Genomic DNA, 22,000 nt, shown 5'->3' with positions numbered 1-22,000 from the left:
TTCACGCCATGTTGTAATTTCCATAATTAAAAGATGGAAACCCGTGACATTCTACTCAGAACTGTTCATTTCCTTAGACTCGGATTTATGCGTTTCTAAGGCAACACTATCATAGGTGTAAAGTGTACCATAGAAAACCATACTTGAGTAAAAGATACCTTGCAGCAAAAATGACTCCATTACAAGTCACCAATTACAAAACAACTTGATTAAAAGTCTCAGAGTATCTGATTTTAAGAATACTTAAAGGGATAGTTCACCCAAAAATGAAAATTTGATGTTTATCTGCTTACCCCCAGGGCATCCAAGATGTAGGTGACTTTGTTTCTTCAGTAGAACACATGATTTTTGATGATTTTTAACTCCAACCGTTGCGGTCTGTCAGTCGTATAATGCTTGTCAATGGTAACTCCATCTATAAGAGTCAAAAAAACATGCACAGACAAATCCAAATTAAACCCTGTGGCTGGTGACAACATATTGATGTCCTAAGACACGAAACGATCGGTTTGTGCGAGAAACCGAACAGTATTTATATAATTTTTTACCTCTAAAACACCACTATGTCCAATGATCTGAACAAGCTCTGACAATGGAAGTGATGTCGCACTCATTGAAGTATAAGCGCGAGACATCACTTCCGTCATCAGAACGCGTTAAAATCATGTTTATTTTCTAAAATCTAAATGAAACTGAACCTCAATATTACAATAAATCAAGGTCGACACAACAGCCTCTTAAACGTCTACAAACTCTTAAATCTCAGTTAAGCTCAAGTGCACAAAAAAGCCATAAGTAAACCAATATCCTTCAAAAAGGTCTTGTCAATATGGCGTATAAATAAAATAATGTTAAGTAAAATTAACTAGTCAAAGTCTAGTTGCACTGGATGTGCTGGTTTCGGGCTTGTTGACAAGTTTGGGTGAGTAAAAGCAAAATGCACATGATATAGTATCTTCAATGCCCTTAGATGGTGATATCGCTTCTTTATATGAGAAACAAACTGCTGCAGAAAAAGTTAGGTGCCATGCAAAATGTAATGTACAATTGCATTACTCATCTGTATTGGAGTAAAAAATACATTTACTTGTTCAGACATGTAGTCAAGTAGAGAGTAAAAGTTGCTAATATCTTTGATACTCAGTACAACTACAAAGTAGCCAAAAAGATACTTAATTAAGATACTTACTTAATTACATTTACTCAAATACTTTACACCACTGAACACTATCAACGCCGAAATGAATCTGCAGCAGTCAGGTGGTACAACTATAGTTCTGTAAGTTGTTTATGTTCATTATATGTGCTTTGAGACATGAGGTAATTTAATGCCGTCTCTCGTGACACTTTGCAGACTCTGCTCAGGGGTGTGTTTCCCAAAAGCATCGTTAGCCAACTATGGTCGCAAGTTTCGTCATTATCAGCATAGTTCAACGAGTCTGTGTTTCGTGAAACCATAGTTCCAACGAACATTTGCAAACAGCATCGCAAAGTTATGTGGTTGGATCAACAATACTCTACGTGGTTAGAAGCATAGTTTCTTGTTTTTATGACATGTGGACTTAAACCCTTATCTTGAGCAAAATTAGCAAGCTGACATTCAGTGCAATCTGTATCTTTCATTTCGAATATATACAAATGTTATAGTTTGTCAAAAGATTTAAAGCGGCATATTTGAAGAGTGCGCATATGCGTTCATGTTCTAGTACGTAAGAACGAGCCTATGATTGAATCTGGAAATAAAGCCAAATAACTGAGAAAAATGAGAATTAGTCCTCAGATGCCATGTCTGTAATTTACAGCAAAAAATCTAGCGTTAATTCAATTTCAAATGGATTCATTAAAAGAAGTTATTACTCATTACATTACATCATTAACCAACAATTTTGATTGAACAGCAAATTTGCGACAATACGGTTTCGGGAAACAGTCGTGACTAGCTAGTTGATTTCTTCAACGATGCATTATACTATGGTAGTTAAGCAGCAACTTACGTCGTTGTACGGGAAATGCCATTTGGGACAGGGCCTCTGAAGGGTGGGATCTTATGCTTTTAAAGCTAGCTTGCTATTGCTAGCCTCTCCGAAATTGCCTACCCTACCTTTATGGTCTTGACATAACATAAAATGCACACAAAACCTACAACCTACAACATAAAGTGAATGTTATAGAGACACATTTATAGACCTTGATTGTTTATTGTTCAATTTGGATCCTCGTAGGTACGTTTTCACTGGCATCTACACCTTTGAGGCATTGGTAAAGGTCCTTTCCAGAGGCTTCTGCATTGGTGATTTCACATTCCTACGAGACCCGTGGAATTGGCTGGATTTCATGGTCATCAGCATGGCGTAAGTATGACCCTGAATGAATACAACCTGAATGTAAAATCAGTGGCTAAACAAGCCAGTGCAAACATTTGTTATGGCTCTAAATTTGTGAAAAATGGGTGTTAAATCCAAAGTGTTATAAATTATAAATCCTTCAATTAGCATTGTGGATTGTTGTGGTTGCAAATGGATTGTTCAGAAGAGGATTGGAGCTTTATTTTTAACAGTAGTTTCCGTAATCAGATGCCATTCCAAATAGTCAGCATAGTGTGCGACTAATCAGTTTTTGCTCCGTCGGGGTATGTGGCAACCACATTAGACACAGAAGCATTGTGAAAATACCCACTCAGATGTGAGAGGTCAAAGGTCAGTGTGTTTACAGCATCACCAAAAGTGTAATGAAGCTGGCCGCAGGTCCTGGTCCTCGGAAGCTTCTCCATACGCCACCCCAAGGTCCACCCACATCTCCCTTTACAATCACAGCCTGGCTGAATGAAAATGTTTATCCACTTGTAAATCGAGATCACTTACCAGGCCTATTTTTAGCAGCTTCACACTTTGGCCCTCCTCAGGACATTAAAGGTTGCGTTTGATTGTAACACTGAAGGTGTACAAGAACTTTTGAGGTCCTGATATTGTTCTGATAGACAGTTATTATTATTCCCTCTCTAAATGTTTTCCTCTGCTGTCATCCATAGTATTCATTGGTACTAATACCAAGTATTTTATATGTATGTAGTTTTATCCAAATCAACTTACATTGCATTCAAGATACACATTATTTAATAGTTCTTGCTTTCCCTGGGAATTGAACCCATGACCTTGGCATTGTTAGCACCGTGCTCTACTGATTGAGGTACAGGAGTCTCAATACTTTCTCACAGTACTTTAGTAGCCGTATAATGTGTTTCTCATGGCTCCTGTACTGCTTTTACACGAATTCAGTCGCCAGAAGTTCACAGACATCATAATTTAATGCTGTGATCCAACTGCCCAACAGGCATCTCACTTGCTATTGGTCCATTATACACATAATGATGCCATTTGGCTTCTGTGATCGACTGTTGCACTCAAGCTAAATATAGTCTACACTGAACATATCTCTTACCCCAGCAATTTCGACACTCCTCAGAAGACTCTACAAAATTGACTCTACAAAAATATGGTTTAAGAAAGATCACGTCTATAAAAGAGATTTGAATGTACACTTTCTTGAGCCATAAATACTCCAAATTTTGCACATATTTTCAAGGATTTATCCACAAAAAAAGAGTTTTTGTTCTTGATTAATGATTTAATGGTTGGGATGATAGTATTCGGCACATTAAAAAGTGGATTTTTGCTGCTTGTTATATTTAATTAATTAAATGAGCTAAAATACAACACCATTAACACATGAACATTTTGTCACAACTTAATATCAATACGTCCAATCAATTTAGATTTGAAAAAATATATATATATATATACTTAATCAATATGCATTGGGACTACATGAATCATGTTCATTGACCAAGACCAGAAATATCCAGATTAAGTGGCTACATAAGGTCTATACAGTGTCAGTGTCAGTTGTGAGTTTTTAAAATAATAAGATTTGTGAGTCTTTTCACTTCATCCACAGGTACCTCACAGAGTTTGTGGACTTGGGGAATGTATCCGCTCTGAGGACTTTCCGTGTTCTCCGTGCCCTGAAAACAATTACTGTAATTCCAGGTAAATACAGGATGTAATTTAACATGGCAACTCATTTGAAATGAAAATGTTTTGTACAGTTTGGGGATCCATCAGCCGAGATTTTATTTAACTTCAAATTCCAGGTCTAAAAACCATTGTTGGCGCCCTGATTCAGTCGGTGAAGAAACTGGCAGATGTCATGATCCTCACCGTCTTCTGTCTCAGCGTGTTTGCTCTCATTGGCCTGCAACTGTTCATGGGTAATTTGCGGCAAAAGTGTGTCAGATGGCCTCCATTTGGCTGGAGCGACAACCTGACCACGCTCTTCGATCACACAGACGTCAATGGCACTGAAGCTGCCAACAGCACTTTCAACTACCAGGAATATATTGAAAATACAGGTGACTTGTGACTTATTACATCAGTAATGTGAAATCTAGCCTTCAATTGCTGCATATGGGAATTATTATGGACTTGGATAGAGGTAAAGTTGCTCAAAATGAATGAGAACTTGTCACTTACTGCAGTTACAGTAATTTTAAACGTTTTCGTAATCAGATCTCCATTCATTTTCCATAGGAAACTACTACTATGTGCCTGGCCATATGGATCCATTACTTTGTGGGAACAACTCTGATGCAGGGTATATTTTTCAAATATGAGATTTGCCAACTTAATGATTTTAAGTAATCATCTAAAGAATGAACTTTAAATTGGTGTTGTGCATTACCAACATGGAGAAATTTAAAAGAAATTTATTCAAAGCAGTTTTCAGCAATCTATGAATATATATTAAATTACCTGTTCGCCGTTGATGTTTACAGGAGGTGCCCTGAGGGGTTCTTATGCCTGAAAGCTGGCCAAAACCCAAATTATGGCTACACTAGTTATGACACCTTTGCTTGGGCTTTCTTAGCCCTTTTCCGTCTAATGACTCAAGACTTCTGGGAGAACTTGTTCCAGTTGGTGGGTATATGCATCCTGTTAAAGTCACATCGATCTTCGTCTTCTTGCATGTGCTAATAAAATGGCATACTGTTATAATATTTATTATTATTAACAAATTTACATGAATTAATCCATAACAAAAGCCTGTGATTGTGAGATTCTTACAATTCATTCCATTAACAAACACAGCTTAACATGAAGCGGATGCTTGTTTTAGGTTCACTGCTGTTTAAAAGCTTGGGGACAGTTTTTTTTTTTTTTTTTTTTAAGAATTTAATACTAATTATTAATTAATAATTAATACTTTTTAAAGAAATTATTACTAATAAGGACATATTAAATAAACAAATATAATTCAAATCAATTCTGTTAATTTAAACTTTGCAAAGAATCTTGAAAAATATGTATCATGGTTTCCATAAAGATATTAAGCAGCAAATAAATGCATCCTTGTTGAAAACGAGACTTTTTTTCAAAAATGTTAAAAATTCTTACTGACCCCAAACTTTTAAAGGGTTAGTTCACCCAAAAATTAAAATTCTGTCATTAATTACTCACCCTCATGTCATTCCAAACCCGTAACTCTTACGTTCATTTTCGGAACACAAATTAAGATATTTTTGATGAAACCTGAGAGATTTCTGTCCCTCCATAGACAGCTACACAACTGACACTTTGACGCTTCAAAAAGTTCATAAAGAAATCGTAAAACTAATATAAATTTAGTGGTTTAGTCCACAATTTCTGAAGAGACTCCATCACTTTAATTTAGGCTTTTATTCACTTTTTTATTTATTAGAAGCTCAACCGAACCTGCTTGACGTGCAAGAACAAACCTTTTGCGGAAGCTCAAACGTGCTGTGTAACATAAGAATGAACCTCATTGGTTCTCACATGTGTCAAGCAAAAATGCTTGAGCGTCCGTTTACCACAACTGTTGATGAATGTTTATATGTGAATAAAAGCCTAAATTCAGTCTGTTCATCATAAAGTGATTATGTCTCTTCAGAAAATTTGGACCAATCAGTTCATATATGGATTAGTTTTCCGATATCTTTATCTTTAACTTTTTAAGCGTTAAATTGTCAGTTGCTGTGGTCTATGGAGGGACAGAAAGCTCTCAGATTTCATCAAAAAGATCTTCATTTGTGTTCCAAAGATGAACAAAAGTCTTACAGGTTTGGAATGACATGACTGTAAGTAAATGATGACAGAACTTTCATTTTTGGGTGAACTAACTCTTTAGTTGCGTGGCAGTTTTTATGGAAGTAATCTTTAGTCCTCTATGCTTTTGAGGCTTGAGCAAGAACATAAATGAAGCATAAAAAGTCATATGTGTGCAAAAAGGCATCACTGAACAGTGTCTTAAATGTTTCAGACGCTCCGTGCAGCAGGGAAGACATACATGATCTTCTTTGTAGTCATCATCTTCTTGGGTTCATTCTACCTCATCAATCTGATTCTGGCTGTGGTGGCCATGGCGTATGCTGAACAGAATGAAGCCACCATTGCAGAAGCTAAAGAAAAGGAGGAAGAGTATGCAAAAATCCTGGAACTGCTCAAGAAACAAGCTGAGGTTTGACTAAGCCTGAGCCGTGGATCATTTGGTTCGTAAAATACTAATACTGATTTTTTATCTGACTGTTTTTTTCCTGTCAAGCAGCAGAAGAATGGGATGGTAAATGGCAGCAGGACGTCACTATCCACCAAAAAGAAAGGCGATGATGACCAAATGCAGAGTGACCATGATGGGATCGCATTGAAACCCCTCTCAAAATCGAATGGATCCAACGGCAGCATGAATTACTTGGAAGTCCCTGAATCGCAGATGAGAAAACAGAGTGCAGTGAGCGCTACAGACAATGCTTTAGATGGTAAGTTCACAGTTGTAGTTTAAAAGGTGAGGTCAAGAACAAATATAGGAGCAAATTATATATATATATACTTTAATCAACAGAGATGGACGATATTCAAAGGCCATGTCCTCCCTGCTGGTACAAGTTTGCGGACATATTCCTGAAATGGGATTGCTGCGTGCCATGGGTGAAATTTAAGAAATTAATGTACCTAATTGTAATGGACCCTTTTGTGGATCTGGGCATCACCATCTGCATTGTGCTCAACACAGTGTTCATGGCTATGGAGCACTATCCCATGACTCAAGATTTCGATCACATTTTGGCGGTTGGAAACCTGGTAAGTACATCTACCTATCAATGTTAACTTGAACCAACAAATGTATATTGAAAACTGTATATTTTCTGAGAATATCTTTTGCAGTAGCTGATGGTTTCCTTGAATCATGTTCTTTCCCATGCAGGTTTTCACAGGTATCTTTACAGCAGAGATGGTGCTAAAACTTATTGCACTGGACCCATATTATTACTTCCAGGTTGGCTGGAACATTTTTGACAGCATAATTGTGACCATGAGCCTGGTGGAGTTGGGCTTAGCCAATGTTGAGGGCTTGTCTGTGCTGAGGTCCTTCCGTCTGGTAGGTGAACCTTGATTGTATAGCCAAATATTAATGGGGATAGTTCACCCAAAAATTCTGTCATCATTTACTCACCCTCATGTTGATCCAACCATAAAACTTTCTTCTGTGGAAGACACATGGAAAAGTGGATGGGGACCAATGGCTGTCAAGCTCAAGTTTAAAAAAGGACAAAAAAGCACCATAAAAGTATCATAAAATGTGACTCATGAACTAAATCCCAAGTATTCTAAAGCCATATGATAGTTTTTTTATGGAAATGACTTTTACCGCTTGACAGTAGTGGTCACCATTCACTTTCATTGAATAAACTGAATAAAATTTCATTGATAAAATGAATTATAATTTTTTGGTAGTTTTGTAAAAATCAGTTATTGATATTGTAGTAGTAATCTGATATTGTAGTATTGCAGTAAAGTAAAAATTATTTTCAGTTTCAAATTTCAAATCAATTTCAAATAACTGTTTTCTATTTTAATATATTTGAAAAATTGTATTCCTGTTCTGGTAAAGCTGAATTTTCAGCATCATTATTGCAGTCTTCAGTGTCACATGATCCTTCAGAAATCATTGTAATATGACGATTTCCTGCTCAAGAAACATTTCATATTAATAATGTAAAACAATTGTGCTGCTTACTACTGTCACTTTTGATCAATTTAATGTATCCTTGCTGAATAAAAGTATTAATGTCTTTCCTTTCACAAATAATATTTACTGACCCCAAACTTGAATGGTAGTAGGTATATATATATATATATATATATATATATATATATATAATGAAAAATATGTAGACTGAAATGTCTGAAAATACATTGTTGCTAAAAACATTGTTGATTTTGCATTATAATAAAGAAATATAATAAATTTAAATACATTTTATGCACAAAAGCTGTTTACTGGACCAAACTCTCAATTTAAATCTTGACTTTGTCGGTTACAGATGCGTGTGTTCAAGCTGGCAAAGTCTTGGCCAACCCTAAACATGCTGATAAAGATAATCGGTAATTCTGTGGGTGCTCTTGGAAACCTGACCCTTGTCCTGGCCATTATTGTCTTCATCTTTGCTGTGGTGGGGATGCAGCTTTTTGGAAAGAGCTACAAGGAGTGTGTGTGTAAGATTTCTGAGAGTTGCGTCCTCCCTCGCTGGCACATGACAGATTTCTTTCACTCGTTCCTCATCATTTTTCGTGTTCTATGTGGGGAATGGATCGAAACAATGTGGGACTGCATGGAGGTGGCTGGCCAAGGAATGTGCATCATCGTCTTCATGATGGTCATGGTTATAGGAAACCTCGTGGTGAGTGGATTATCTCCATCTTTGACAGACAGACAGATAGACAGATAGATAGATAGATAGATAGATAGATGCTTTAGAGTGAGATGTGCGATATCGAGTTGTATAGATTAAGACCATGCAATTTGAACTTGAGGTTAATTTTATTTACTCCATATTTATACAAGTATCAAACAGCCACCAGTGGGATTTCCGTTACACTTATTCTTAGACCAAAGGGCTTAACTGATGAGGTAACAAAAGCTGGGTGTCAAACTAAGAGGGGCAACCAGCAATGGCTTTTTGTTTTGAATCCCAAAAAGTCTGCATTGTTAAACAACAACAACAACAACAACAACCCATCTATATCTGTTCACACCTGTAAACATTCACATTTCTTGCAGTAGTTTCTAATCACAGGTATGAGGTGACAGACATAAAAAAGATGATTATCTGAACATAGTGCTTATATTTAAAATACCTTTAAAATTATCTATGCAAATAATGCTTTCAGTTGCAGTGTACAGTAGCATAAACCTTTTCAAGAAGTGAAATATCAGTTTAGCAGGAGTCAAAATATAGTTTGATTACAGCACATTTTTTCCTACCGTTCTTCCTATCAATTATTTGCAGGACATACAGTTGTTTACAATACATTGCTTACATCAAAATGTTATTAAAACATATAAAACATAAACTTACATTTAATGTGATGGCTGAAACAGCTTGTTTTGGAAGTTGTGTGATATCAACCCACAAACTAGAAATACTCAAATAATAAACAATTAAATTGTCAATTTCTCTTGAAAATTTCTATCTGTATTTTTTTTTATTTTGTAGTAACCATTTTAAAATTGAATTGTAATTTTAAATTGAAAAGAAAAAAAACTCAAATTAACAAAAGGGACATTCATATTTTTTATTTGTTTTTTTCAATGACAATAAACTAAATCAGGGCTTATTTCATATTATTGTGTTCTTCAAAGGGTTAGTTCACCCAAAAATGAAAATTCTGTCATTAATTACTCACCCTCATGTCATTCCACACCCGTAAGACTTTCGTTCATCTTCAGAACACAAATTAAGATATTTTTGATCAAATCCGATGGCTCAGTAAGGCCTCCATTGACAGCAAGTTAATTAACACTTTCAAATGCTCAGAAAACTACTAAAAACATATTTAAAACAGCTCATGTGACTACAGTGGTTCTGTCACGATCACTGTCTGTTCCTGTCAGTTCCTGGACTCCACTTCCCATAATCCTCCCTTCCAATCACATGCACCAATCACCAATTGCCACACACACCTGCAGATCATTACCTGGACTATTTAAGACACACACACACACACACCCTTTGCGAAGTCTTGATTTGCCCCGGTGATCATTTCTAAGCGTTTTCTGTGGATTGTTTATACTGTTGCCGATTGGACTGTTTATCTCCTGTGATTCTCTGCTGCCTGCCTTGATCCTTGCCTGGTTACTGGACTGTGTTTGTTTGCTGCCTGCCCTGATCTCTGCCTGCTTCCTGATACCTTTGTCTGCCGCCTGCCTCGACCATTGCCTGTCCCCGTTTACGTCTCTGCCTCTGCCCTTACCTGTGTATATACTATTCTTAATAAAAGCTGCAAATGGATCCCCATTCTGTTGACCCATCATTACAGAAGACTTCGCCGAAACAACGATCCAGCAGCTTTCCTGATGAACACTGGTCTGGTAGGAACTTTGCATTATTGTTATTAGGGCTCAAGCAGGGCCCACGATCGCTGGAGGAATATGTTGTGGAATATTTAGACATTGCTTATTATTCAGACTTGCCGGACTGTGCGCTGATAGACTTTTTCTGTGAGGGCATTAATCAGCCACTCAAATCACAACTCATTCGTGAGGGACCCCGTTCATCTCTAAGTCAGTTTCTGGATTATGCTTTATTGACTGTTGGCTCTCCGTTTACTGTGGGTGTCGTGGGGAAATATGACTCCTCGCTGAATCATGTAATGGCCGCCGCGCCAGATGACACTCACAAAATGGCGGCCACCATAATAACAACACCAAGTCAAGTCAGCACTGACTATCCTGAACCAAGTCAAGTCACAGTTGACCTCCGTGAGCCAAGTCACGTCTCCTCTGATCTTCCAGAACAACGTCACGTCCCCGCTGTTCTTCTAGAGTCACGTTCCGTCTCTGGATCTGTTCGAGAACGGAGAGGGTTGCTGTCCAGTGTGGATGATCCACCGCTGACTTCAGCACGAGCGGCTGGCATTCCTAAGCCTCCGCCGGCGGCTACGCACTCAAGCCCGCCGGCGGCTACGCACTCAAGCTCGCCGGATGCTACGGGCAAGATGGGCGTCCCGCCAGTGTCTGGGAACATAGGGGTCGTTCCAGCCAGTGAGTCCACTCCGGAACCAGCTCCAGCCCGTGAGTCCACTCCAACCCGTGAGCCCGCTGCAGCGCCCACAGAGGAGGTAGGCACAGAGCCACCGCCTCAACCACGTAAACGGAGGAGGAGGAGGAAGAAGGCTTCCTCCATCCCTCAAGGCCCGGAGGCCTTCCCAGAGCCCGCTGTAGGCCCGGAGGCCTTCCCAGGGCCCGCTGTAGGCCCGGAGGCCGTCCCAGGGCCCGCTGTAGGCCCGGAGGCCGTCCCAGGGCCCGCTGTAGGCCCGGAGGCCGTCCCAGGGCCCGCTGTAGGCCCGGAGGCCGTCCCAGGGCCCGCTGTAGGCCCGGAGGCCGTCCCAGGGCCCGCTGTAGGCCCGGAGGCCGTCCCAGGGCCCGCTGTAGGCCCGGAGGCCGTCCCAGGGCCCGCTGTAGGCCCGGAGGCCGTCCCAGGGCCCGCTGTAGGCCCGGAGGCCGTCCCAGAGCCCGCTCCAGTCCGTGAGTCCGTCCCAGAGCAGCCCGCTGCCGTCCCAGAGCAGTCCGCTCTTTCTGATACGGCCACGGAGGCCGTCGCCGAGCTCCTCGCCCTGCCGGCGCCACCCGAGCTCCTCGCCCTGCCGGCGCCACCCGAGCTCCTCGCCCTGCCGGCGCCACCCGAGCTCCTTACCCACGAAACCACCACGGCTTCCGTTGAATTCCCCAAGAACTTTTTGGGGGGGGGCCATATACCTGCGGGTGGGGACCCTGCACAGCCGCGATCATCAGCGGCCTCCGAACTGCTTGAGCTTGCGGGTGGGGACCTTACACGACCACGGCCTTCAACTGCCTGTGAACTGCTGTGGCCGGCTACGGATCCTGACCTGCCGTGGGCGCCCAAGCTACCTGACCTACCGTGGCCGCCTAAGCCACCTGACCTGCCGTGGGTGCCCAAGCCACCTGACCTGCCGTGGTTGCCCAAGCCACCTGACCTGCCGTGGTTGCCCAAGCCACCTGACCCGCCGTGGTTGCCCAAGCCACCTGACCCGCCGTGGGTGCCCAAGCCACCTGACCCGCCGTGGTTGCCCAAGCCACCTGACCCGCCGTGGCTGCCCGTGGCACCTGACCCGCCGTGGCTGCCCGTGGCACCTGACCCGCCGTGGCTGCCCGTGGCACCTGACCCGCCGTGGCTGCCCGTGGCACCTGACCCGCCGTGGCTGCCCGTGGCACCTGACCCGCCGTGGCTGCCCGTGGCACCTGACCCGCCGTGGCTGCCCGTGGCACCTGACCCGCCGTGGCTGCCCGTGGCACCTGACCCGCCGTGGCTGCCCGTGGCACCTGACCCGCCGTGGCTGCCCGTGGCACCTGACCCGCCGTGGCTGCCCGTGGCACCTGACCCGCCGTGGCTGCCCGTGGCACCTGACCCGCCGTGGCTGCCCGTGGCACCTGACCCGCCGTGGCTGCCCGTGGCACCTGACCCGCCGTGGCTGCCCGTGGCACCTGACCCGCCGTGGCTGCCCGTGGCACCTGACCCGCCGTGGCTGCCCGTGGCACCTGACCCGCCGTGGCTGCCCGTGGCACCTGACCCGCCGTGGCTGCCCGTGGCACCTGACCCGCCGTGGCTGCCCGTGGCACCTGACCCGCCGTGGCTGCCCGTGGCACCTGACCCGCCGTGGCTGCCCGTGGCACCTGACCCGCCGTGGCTGCCCGTGGCACCTGACCCGCCGTGGCTGCCCGTGGCACCTGACCCGCCGTGGCTGCCCGTGGCACCTGACCCGCCGTGGCTGCCCGTGGCACCTGACCCGCCGTGGCTGCCCGTGGCACCTGACCCGCCGTGGCTGCCCGTGGCACCTGACCCGCCGTGGCTGCCCGTGGCACCTGACCCGCCGTGGCTGCCCGTGGCACCTGACCCGCCGTGGCTGCCCGTGGCACCTGACCCGCCGTGGCTGCCCGTGGCACCTGACCCGCCGTGGCTGCCCGTGGCACCTGACCCGCCGTGGCTGCCCGTGGCACCTGACCCGCCGTGGCTGCCCGTGGCACCTGACCCGCCGTGGCTGCCCGAGTTCCTGGACCTGCATTGGAGACCCCGTTCCCGTCTGCCAACAGGTCTCCAATGTACCCACCCCCCCTCCCTATCTGTGCCATTTACGCCGCGAGGACGCGCCTTCCGGAAGGGGGGCGTTATGTCACGATCACTGTCTGTTCCTGTCAGTTCCTGGACTCCACTTCCCATAATCCTCCCTTCCAATCACATGCACCAATCACCAATTGCCACACACACCTGCAGATCATTACCTGGACTATTTAAGACACACACACACACACACACCCTTTGCGAAGTCTTGATTTGCCCCGGTGATCATTTCTAAGCGTTTTCTGTGGATTGTTTATACTGTTGCCGATTGGACTGTTTATCTCCTGTGATTCTCTGCTGCCTGCCTTGATCCTTGCCTGGTTACTGGACTGTGTTTGTTTGCTGCCTGCCCTGATCTCTGCCTGCTTCCTGATACCTTTGTCTGCCGCCTGCCTCGACCATTGCCTGTCCCCGTTTACGTCTCTGCCTCTGCCCTTACCTGTGTATATACTATTCTTAATAAAAGCTGCAAATGGATCCCCATTCTGTTGACCCATCATTACAGGTTCAAACTTAATGTTATGAAGCGACAAGAATTCTTTTTGTGCACCAAAAAAACAAAATAACGACTTTATTCAACAATATCTAGTAATGGGCGATTTCAAAACACTGCTTCATGAAGCTTCGAAGCTTTACAAATCTTTTGTTTTGAATCAGTGGTTCGGAGCGTGTATCAAATTGCCAAAATCACGTGATTTCAGTAAACGAGGCTTCGTTACGTCAAGTGTTTAGAAATTTCAATGGTTCACGTGACTTTGGCAGTTTGATACACGCTCCGAACCACTGATTCAAAACAAAAGATTCGTAAAGCTTCAAAGCTTCATGAAGCAGTGTTTTGAAATCGCCCATCACTAGATATTGTTGAATAAAGTCGTTATTTTGTTTTTTGGCGCACAAAAAGTATTCTCGTCGCTTCATACCATTAAGATTGAACCACTGTAGTCACATAAACTGTTTTAAATACGTCTTTAGTAGCTTTCTGGGCATTTGAAAGTTTTAATTATGTTGCTGTCAATAGAGGCCTCACTGAGCCATCGGATTTTATCAAAAATATCTTAATTTGTGTTCTGAAGATGAACGAAGGTCTTACGGGTGTGGAACGACATGAGGGTGAGTACTTAATGACAGAATTTTCATTTTTGGGTGAACTAACCCTTTAATGCCACATATCCCCATCCCTGCTGTACAATTTTAGTATGTCATTATATTTCATCTTTGCATTATTACAGTTTTTCCTCATTCTCTTCCTGAAGGTGTTGAATCTCTTCCTGGCTTTGCTGCTCAGCTCTTTCAGCGGGGACAACCTGGCAGCATCTGATGATGATGGGGAGATGAACAATCTGCAGATTGCCATTTCTAGAATCACAAGAGGCATTGACTGGGTAAAGGCCTTCGTTATCAGTCATGTGAGACAGTGTCTGGGCCTGAAGCCAAAGGAAGAGGGTGCGAACGCAAACGAGGAGGGTGATTCTAAAATGGCCAACATGGATTCCAGTCTGTCCGTTATCAAAGTGCCAATAGCCAATGGTGAATCGGATTATGATGATGGCAACAGCTCTTCTGAGGATGAAGACAAAGAAGGCGCTGATAAAAATACTAAAGTGAGTTTTGTTCAGTGAAAAACTAATTGTGTTCCTAAAATCTAATGTGAAAGTTCACACAAATTCAAAACCGGTCACCAGAGTATCACTGACATCCGTCCATCAACACCTCTTAACACCTAGACATGTGTCCCAAATACTGTGACACCTGCAAAGTCCATCTGGAGCCCCATGGGTCATCTTGTTTAGAGAGTATGTCTAAGGAATGGCAGAGACCATGTGACACAGTGACGGGCGTGGGAAAGAGAACCGGCACAGCATGATTAGTTACCTTGCTGAACAACTTCCAGAAGAACAACCTGCATAAAGCACATCCATGCCTAACAAACTTTCTAAAATGAATCTCTATTTGCACTACATCCCAATGCTATGTAAAATGTATGTCTTACCAATTCAAGTCATACATTTTATTTCATATTTGTTTCGTTGAAACGCGCTGGCCCTAAGTCATTTGGCAACTGCTTGTTGGCATGCCACTGGATCAGGTAACACAGTTCATATGTCATGCCCTCATGTGTCACACAGCCCTGCATTTCACATCCAGCTATGTATCAGAGAGAGGGAACATGAACGCAAAGTTGTACTCAAGTCTCGTGTGAACAATCGAATAAGATCTGTAGTCAAATCAGAGCTGTAAGGTAATCGAAAACATGATCTAATGTTAGTTTTTTCTTCATAAAGCCTAATCTTGGAACTTTTAGTCACATTAATTACTTTTAACACACCTGCCAGTGATGGGTAAATTTAGAAAAAATGTCCCTTACAGATTTGAAACTGTTTTTGTGTTATTTTTATTAGTGCATAGCGTTGAAACCCTATTGTAATTGTTAAAATTTCCAGAGATCAGCATTCTCCTATAAACTGTGATCGGGCAGACCAAACTGCATAATAGCATCATAAAATGTCGTAGAGACTTGAAACTCTGAGGGCTGGTAGTACTCACACCTTCTACAGTGTCCACCAAGTCTCGCCCCAATCGGCCTGACGGGGGCGCTACAGCGGTGAAAAGTATGAAATTGCTCATAACTCCTAAACCGTTAGGTGTAGACTTAAGTGTTTTTTGGGTATTTTGGATTTTTTGCGAACTAGTCCTAGATTTTTGGCCCGATCAGAACCAAACCAGTGCAGCAAGATCCTCTGGAGTCTGATTGTCAATAATTATCAAAAAAAGTTGAAATTTCAAGTCACTTCTTTTAAATTGAATTGGCAATCACACTAGATTTTTCATTCCATTGACTTCCATTCATACACATGCGAATGCAAGAGGCAGGAAACGCAAACTCATGCGAATTCCAAAGTTCAGTTTTAGTGAAATTTGACCTGTGAATTCGGATCACATGAAGATGGTTGAGCAACAGAAGATCAGTATGTCACAGTGTGACCTCTTAGCTGAATTAAAAGAAGGCAAACTTTAAATCTGCATGATTCATGTAGCTTAAACTGTATACCATGGCTCTAACAATACCAAGGTCATGGTTTAGATTACCAGGGACTGCATTAACTGATCATTTGTGAGGCTATTGTGACTGCGGCTTTAATCACCAAATTAAATTTTACTTGATTTGGGCACTTGTGAAGCAAGTGTGAACCTTCCTCAAGCTGTTTGAGACACCTTTTTGCCAGTGTCCAGATAAGCAGACCCAGACAATAACATAGTGTGGCCCAGATCCGGTCCACATCTGGTTTACATGCGGACCAGATGTGGGCCAGATCTGGCCCGACACTATGTTGCTGTCAGGGAAGAATAATGATTTGTTTGTAAAAGTTGTAAAGGTTACATTCATCCTTGAGACTGAATTGATCTGCAGTGTTTTCATCTGTACAGAAGACAGATGGAGATGAATCGTCATACTGCAGCACTGTGGACAAACCTCCTGAGGTAGAACTGGTAGAAGAGGTGGAAGAAGTGGACTCCACCATCCCTGAGGACTGCTACACAGAGAGTGAGACATGAACAATGACTATGTACTGTATAGTAGTGAGTTATATTCTTGTTATTAAAATTTTTGTTTGTCTGCATTCCCAGACTGCATCAGGCGATGTCCTTGCTTGGAGCTTGATGTTACCCTGGGTAAAGGGAGGGCATGGTGGAACTTCCGTAAAACCTGCTACGCCATTGTGGAGCACAGCTATTTTGAAACCTTCATCATCTTCATGATTCTCCTCAGCAGTGGAGCTTTGGTGAGTCAATCAACAAACGATATTTATTTGTTTAACCAGAGAAATGTACTTTTTTTTTTACATGTATGCTTTTTTTTAATTAGGCATTTGAGGACATATATATCGAACAACGGAGAATGATTAAAATCATTCTTGAATATGCAGATCAGGTCTTCACCTATGTGTTTGTCATTGAGATGCTTCTGAAATGGATAGCCTATGGTTTCAAGGTCTATTTCACAAACGCATGGTGTTGGCTGGACTTTCTCATCGTTGATGTAAGTATTAGTCCATTCCACTTCAACAGTTAATTTCATATTATAGTACAAATAAAATTCACACTATTGTTTTACCTTCCTAAAAAACTTCATCCATCTGTGATCCTTGAGTCAAATTTGACTCAAACTGAAAGCCATTATAAATTAAGGAATTCTTAATGTACAGTTACATTACAGTTTATTTATGTAATATCTCATATTTTATAACAGCTTCAGCATTAATCTGCAATGTAAATGTAGATCTTGAAGCTAAAATTTTAAATTTCAATCATTGTGACTGGAGTAGTCAATATGTTACAACAAATCCACTTCTCTCCACTTATATAAAACAATTTGCTGCAGTGTATGTTTGATGTAGTCAATATAAAGACATTTCATGTTATTTTGCAGTACTCTTGTCTTTTTATTGTATTCCATTCAATACAGACTGTGAACTCACATTCACAACTCAGGTTAAATATGTTTTCTTTTGCTGTGTCGCTGAAGATTTAGCAGCTGCGGAGCACTATATAATGAAAATATGATATTTTTCATTATATAGCGCTTAATCTTTTTTTAAAGATTATCAAAAGATAGTGTCTCAGAACGCAGTGATATCTGCAGGATGGACAGCGCTGTACAGAAGCATTTTAAAAGCCCCTGAAAATTGAAATAGAGTAAAAGATGAATGGTGGGATTTTAAGAATCACTACTGAAATCATTCAAATGAAGGTCACAGTTATCAGAAAATTGATATTTTACCCAGCCCACATAAATATGACATTAAGAATATCCAAAAGTATGTGTAAAAAAATGTGTAAAATATTTACCCATTTTCTTAGAAAATGAGAAAATGTCTTTCTTAACAATGTCCTATTTATGTGATATTTAAAGGAACACTCCACTTTTTTTGAAAATAGGCTCATTTTCCAACTCCCCTAGAGTTAAACAGTTGAGTTTTACCATTTTCGAATCCATTCTTTTAGTACACGATGTAACTACAGAAGAGTCAAGTTTTAAATAGAAAAAATATTGAAACTCTTTGGTCATTTTTGAGCGAGATGCTAACAGTCTAATCAGATTTAATGAACTATGCTAAGCTATGCTAAAAGTGTTACCGCCAGACCCGGAGATCGGCTGAATGGATTCGAAAACGGTAAAACTCAACTGTTTAACTCTAGGGGAGTTGGAAAATGAGCCTATTTTCAAAAAAAGTGGAATGTTCCTTTAAATGCATATTATTTTCTGAAAATGAATCAGATAATTCTGAACAAATTTTTGGTAAGTAATATGTATTTAAAGACAACCGAAGGGTTAATTTACTATTTTGAAAATTAGGGCTTCAAGATGTGTTATTGATATGAAAATAACCAGTAATATACATTATACTTACACTTTTTAATGATTACTTCTGTAGGTGTCCCTGATCAGCTTGACTGCAAATATCTTAGGCTACTCTGAACTGGGGGCCATTAAGTCTCTCAGGACTTTGAGAGCGCTTAGACCTCTTCGAGCTCTCTCCAGGTTTGAAGGAATGAAGGTAAGTGTGTGTGTAGTAAGTTTTCTGCTGTCCACCCTTAGCTTAACATCATTCGTTAATTAGCAATCCATAATACCTATTGTTAGCCCTCCTTATTCTCATATTTCTTCTGGTTTATTCTCCTATTGACTATTTGTCTTATTCGTAGCTTTCATGTGACATTCATATTCCAGGCTCATCTGCTCACCTGTATATAATATGCATCATCAATAAGTTGTATACTGATTTTGATCTTTTAATATCACTTTAACATATGAAACCACTTTTCACGTTAAGCGTTTTAGAATGACCCGCTGTTTTAGTGGTTGAAATACTGCAGCAGGTGCTGTATATGGATCACAAGTGCCCAAAACTTGCATTTTGCTCACATATTTTTGTTTTTCTTCCTTTGAGAGGTGATCTAAATATTTGAGGTTTGAGACACCTGTGTTGCAGTTCTTTGCCTTCCAGGTGTCCACATCAGTCACATGACTAAAAACTATGAATAATTTTGAAAGTTAAAAAAGTTAAAGTTGGCTATTAAATCCTAGTAAATGTTAACGATTTAAGGTTGGGTTCCAAGCTGTCACGCTGTCAATATGCATAGGTCGTGGTGAACGCCCTGGTGGGGGCCATCCCCTCCATCTTCAACGTTCTCCTGGTGTGCCTAATCTTTTGGCTCATCTTCAGCATCATGGGAGTCAACCTTTTTGCTGGAAAGTTCTACTATTGCTTCAATGAAACATCCGAATCAGCTTTCCTTCCCACTGAGGTCAACAATAAGAGTGATTGCCTGGAGCTCTCTGAGGCTGATCCAAATGTGCGATGGATGAATATGAAGGTCACCTTTGATAATGTAGGCATGGGCTACCTCTCCTTACTGCAAGTGGTGAGCATTGATATTAGTCGTCAAATTTCTGTCCTCTGTAAACAGATGTGTACTGATCTGCAATGTCAAATACGCTTAAAAGTACACTTTGCTTTTCAGGCAACATTTAAGGGATGGATGGACATCATGTATAGTGCTGTGGATTCCCGTGACGTAATGTTGATTTTAACCATTAAATAAGAGAATCATGACTAGTTGGTTCAAGTGAATGAGTCTTATGTGCAATATTGTTTTCCTGTAATACATGTGTGATTCCTTAACATTGTTCTCTGTGCAGGTTGAAATGCAGCCAGACTATGAGTCAAACCTCTACATGTACATTTACTTTGTGATCTTCATCATTTTTGGCTCTTTCTTCACCCTCAATCTATTCATTGGTGTCATCATTGACAATTTCAACCAACAAAAAGCAAAGATAAGTGTCGGAAATGGGTCTTCTTCATCTTTAGTGACACTAAAACGCTTTGTGCCCTGGAATAATTGTCTCTGTGCCTACACTTAGGAGGAACGGACATCTTCATGACAGAAGAGCAGAAAAAATACTATAATGCTATGAAGAAACTTGGCTCCAAAAAGCCACAGAAACCAATTCCAAGGCCTACGGTAATATAAACTTTTTCCTCAGATTAATCCTTGAAATGAACAGATATGTTATTATTTTTAAAGTACTAACTGCATCTTCTCTTCCTCGGGATGCTCTTCTCCCTTATATGCTGCCTGGATATATCTGATGTCTGAAGAACTGCTTCCAAGGCTTGGTATTCGACCTGGTCACCAAGCAATTCTTTGACATCTTTATTATGGTGTTGATCTGCCTGAACATGATCACCATGATGGTGGAGACGGATGACCAGAGTGAAGAGGTGGAATATATTCTGTTCATGATCAACTTCGTCTTCATCGTGCTCTTCACCGGGGAGTGCATTCTCAAGATCATAGCCCTGCGCTATCACTACTTCTCCATTGGGTGGAACATTTTTGATTTTGTGGTGGTCATTCTTTCAATCTTAGGTAAGACTGCTTTATTAATAGTAATCACTAAGAAATCATAAAGTAGAAAAATGTTAATGGGTCAATGACAGGATGCAATTTTTTTTGTCCTATATATTAATTTAAATTCAAACGGAATTCACCTTCTATGATTTTTAATTTTTTTTTTTTTTTTTAATTCTTTTTAATATCATATTGAAGACAAAAGCCCCATTAAAGGAATTTCAATTTTTGAAAATAAAACATTAGTAGGTAATTTTTTAAAGCTTTTTTAAGTAGGTATTAACATTTGTGAAAAACAATAAAGGTTAAAACAGTAAATTATATCATTGAGCGGACCAACATGACTGAGTGTCGAGGTCTGTAAGCCTCTTAATTTGACTTTTTATGACAAGACAAGGTTAGTTCAGATTGTACAATGCCATATGGTGTAACTTCCCAAAAATGTGAATATATATATAGTTTCTTTTTTTTTAACGATTTATTAAAATATTACACTCAAAATATTAAAGGGTTAGTTCACGCAAAAATGAAAATTCTGTTATTAATTACTCACCCTCATGTCGTTCCACACCCGTAAGACCTTCGTTCATCTTCAGAACACAAATTAAGATATTTTTGATGAAATCCGATGGCTCGGTGAGGCCTGCATTGCCAGCAAGATAATTAACACTTTCAAACGCCCAGAAAGCTACTAAAGACATATTTAAAACAGTTCATGTGACTACAGTGGTTCAACCTTAATGTTATGAAGCAAAGAAAATACTTTTTGTAAACAAAATAACGTAAACAAATTGTAAACAAAATAATGACTTTATTCAACAATATCTAGTGATTGGCGATTTCAAAACACTGCTTCACGTAGCTTCGAAGCTTTTGTTTCAAATCAGTGGTTCGGAGCGCGTATCAAATGATCTCAAACTCCCAAAGTCATGTGAACCATTGAAATTTCGAAACACTTATGACATAAGTGTTTTACTGAAATCACGTGACTTTGGCAGTTTGATACACACTCCGAACCACTGATTCTAAACAAAAGATTTGTAAAGCTTCGAAGCTTCATGAAGCAGTGTTTTGAAATCGCCAATCACTAGATATTGTTGAATAAAGTCATTATTTTGTTTTTTTGGCATACAAAAAGTATTCTCGTCGCTTCATAACATTAAGGTTGAACCACTGTAGTCACATGAACTGTTTTAAATATGTCTTTAGTAGCTTTCTGGGCGTTTGAAAGTGTTAATTATCTTGCTGGCAATGCAGGCCTCACTGAGCCATCGGATTTTATCAAAAATATCTTAATTTGTGTTCTGAAGATGAACGAAGGTCTTACGGGTGTGGAACGACATGAGGGTGAGTAATAAATGACAGAATTTC

The 22,000-nt window shown here is 41.1% G+C and overlaps 1 protein-coding gene across 1 annotated transcript in view; it reads left to right on the top strand.

Annotated features, from left to right (window-relative positions):
- scn4ab (sodium channel, voltage-gated, type IV, alpha, b) overlaps window positions 1–22,000 on the top strand; it is a 34,018-nt gene that overhangs the window by 8,435 nt on the left and 3,583 nt on the right. Inside the window, exons 5-24 of the mRNA XM_051887537.1 lie at window positions 2,223–2,351; window positions 3,955–4,046; window positions 4,151–4,408; window positions 4,587–4,650; window positions 4,832–4,973; window positions 6,334–6,531; window positions 6,619–6,829; window positions 6,913–7,151; window positions 7,276–7,449; window positions 8,396–8,752; window positions 14,464–14,811; window positions 16,637–16,754; window positions 16,838–16,992; window positions 17,076–17,249; window positions 18,646–18,768; window positions 19,355–19,636; window positions 19,736–19,789; window positions 19,914–20,051; window positions 20,135–20,239; window positions 20,377–20,647. Coding sequence (XP_051743497.1) covers window positions 2,223–2,351; window positions 3,955–4,046; window positions 4,151–4,408; window positions 4,587–4,650; window positions 4,832–4,973; window positions 6,334–6,531; window positions 6,619–6,829; window positions 6,913–7,151; window positions 7,276–7,449; window positions 8,396–8,752; window positions 14,464–14,811; window positions 16,637–16,754; window positions 16,838–16,992; window positions 17,076–17,249; window positions 18,646–18,768; window positions 19,355–19,636; window positions 19,736–19,789; window positions 19,914–20,051; window positions 20,135–20,239; window positions 20,377–20,647 — 3,632 coding nt within the window. The remainder of the gene's footprint in view (window positions 1–2,222; window positions 2,352–3,954; window positions 4,047–4,150; window positions 4,409–4,586; window positions 4,651–4,831; window positions 4,974–6,333; window positions 6,532–6,618; window positions 6,830–6,912; window positions 7,152–7,275; window positions 7,450–8,395; window positions 8,753–14,463; window positions 14,812–16,636; window positions 16,755–16,837; window positions 16,993–17,075; window positions 17,250–18,645; window positions 18,769–19,354; window positions 19,637–19,735; window positions 19,790–19,913; window positions 20,052–20,134; window positions 20,240–20,376; window positions 20,648–22,000) is intronic.

This window comes from Ctenopharyngodon idella, chromosome 3 (assembly GCF_019924925.1).
Source record: "Ctenopharyngodon idella isolate HZGC_01 chromosome 3, HZGC01, whole genome shotgun sequence".
Classification (NCBI taxonomy): domain Eukaryota; kingdom Metazoa; phylum Chordata; class Actinopteri; order Cypriniformes; family Xenocyprididae; genus Ctenopharyngodon; species Ctenopharyngodon idella.
This window is presented reverse-complemented; position numbering and strand designations above follow the sequence as displayed.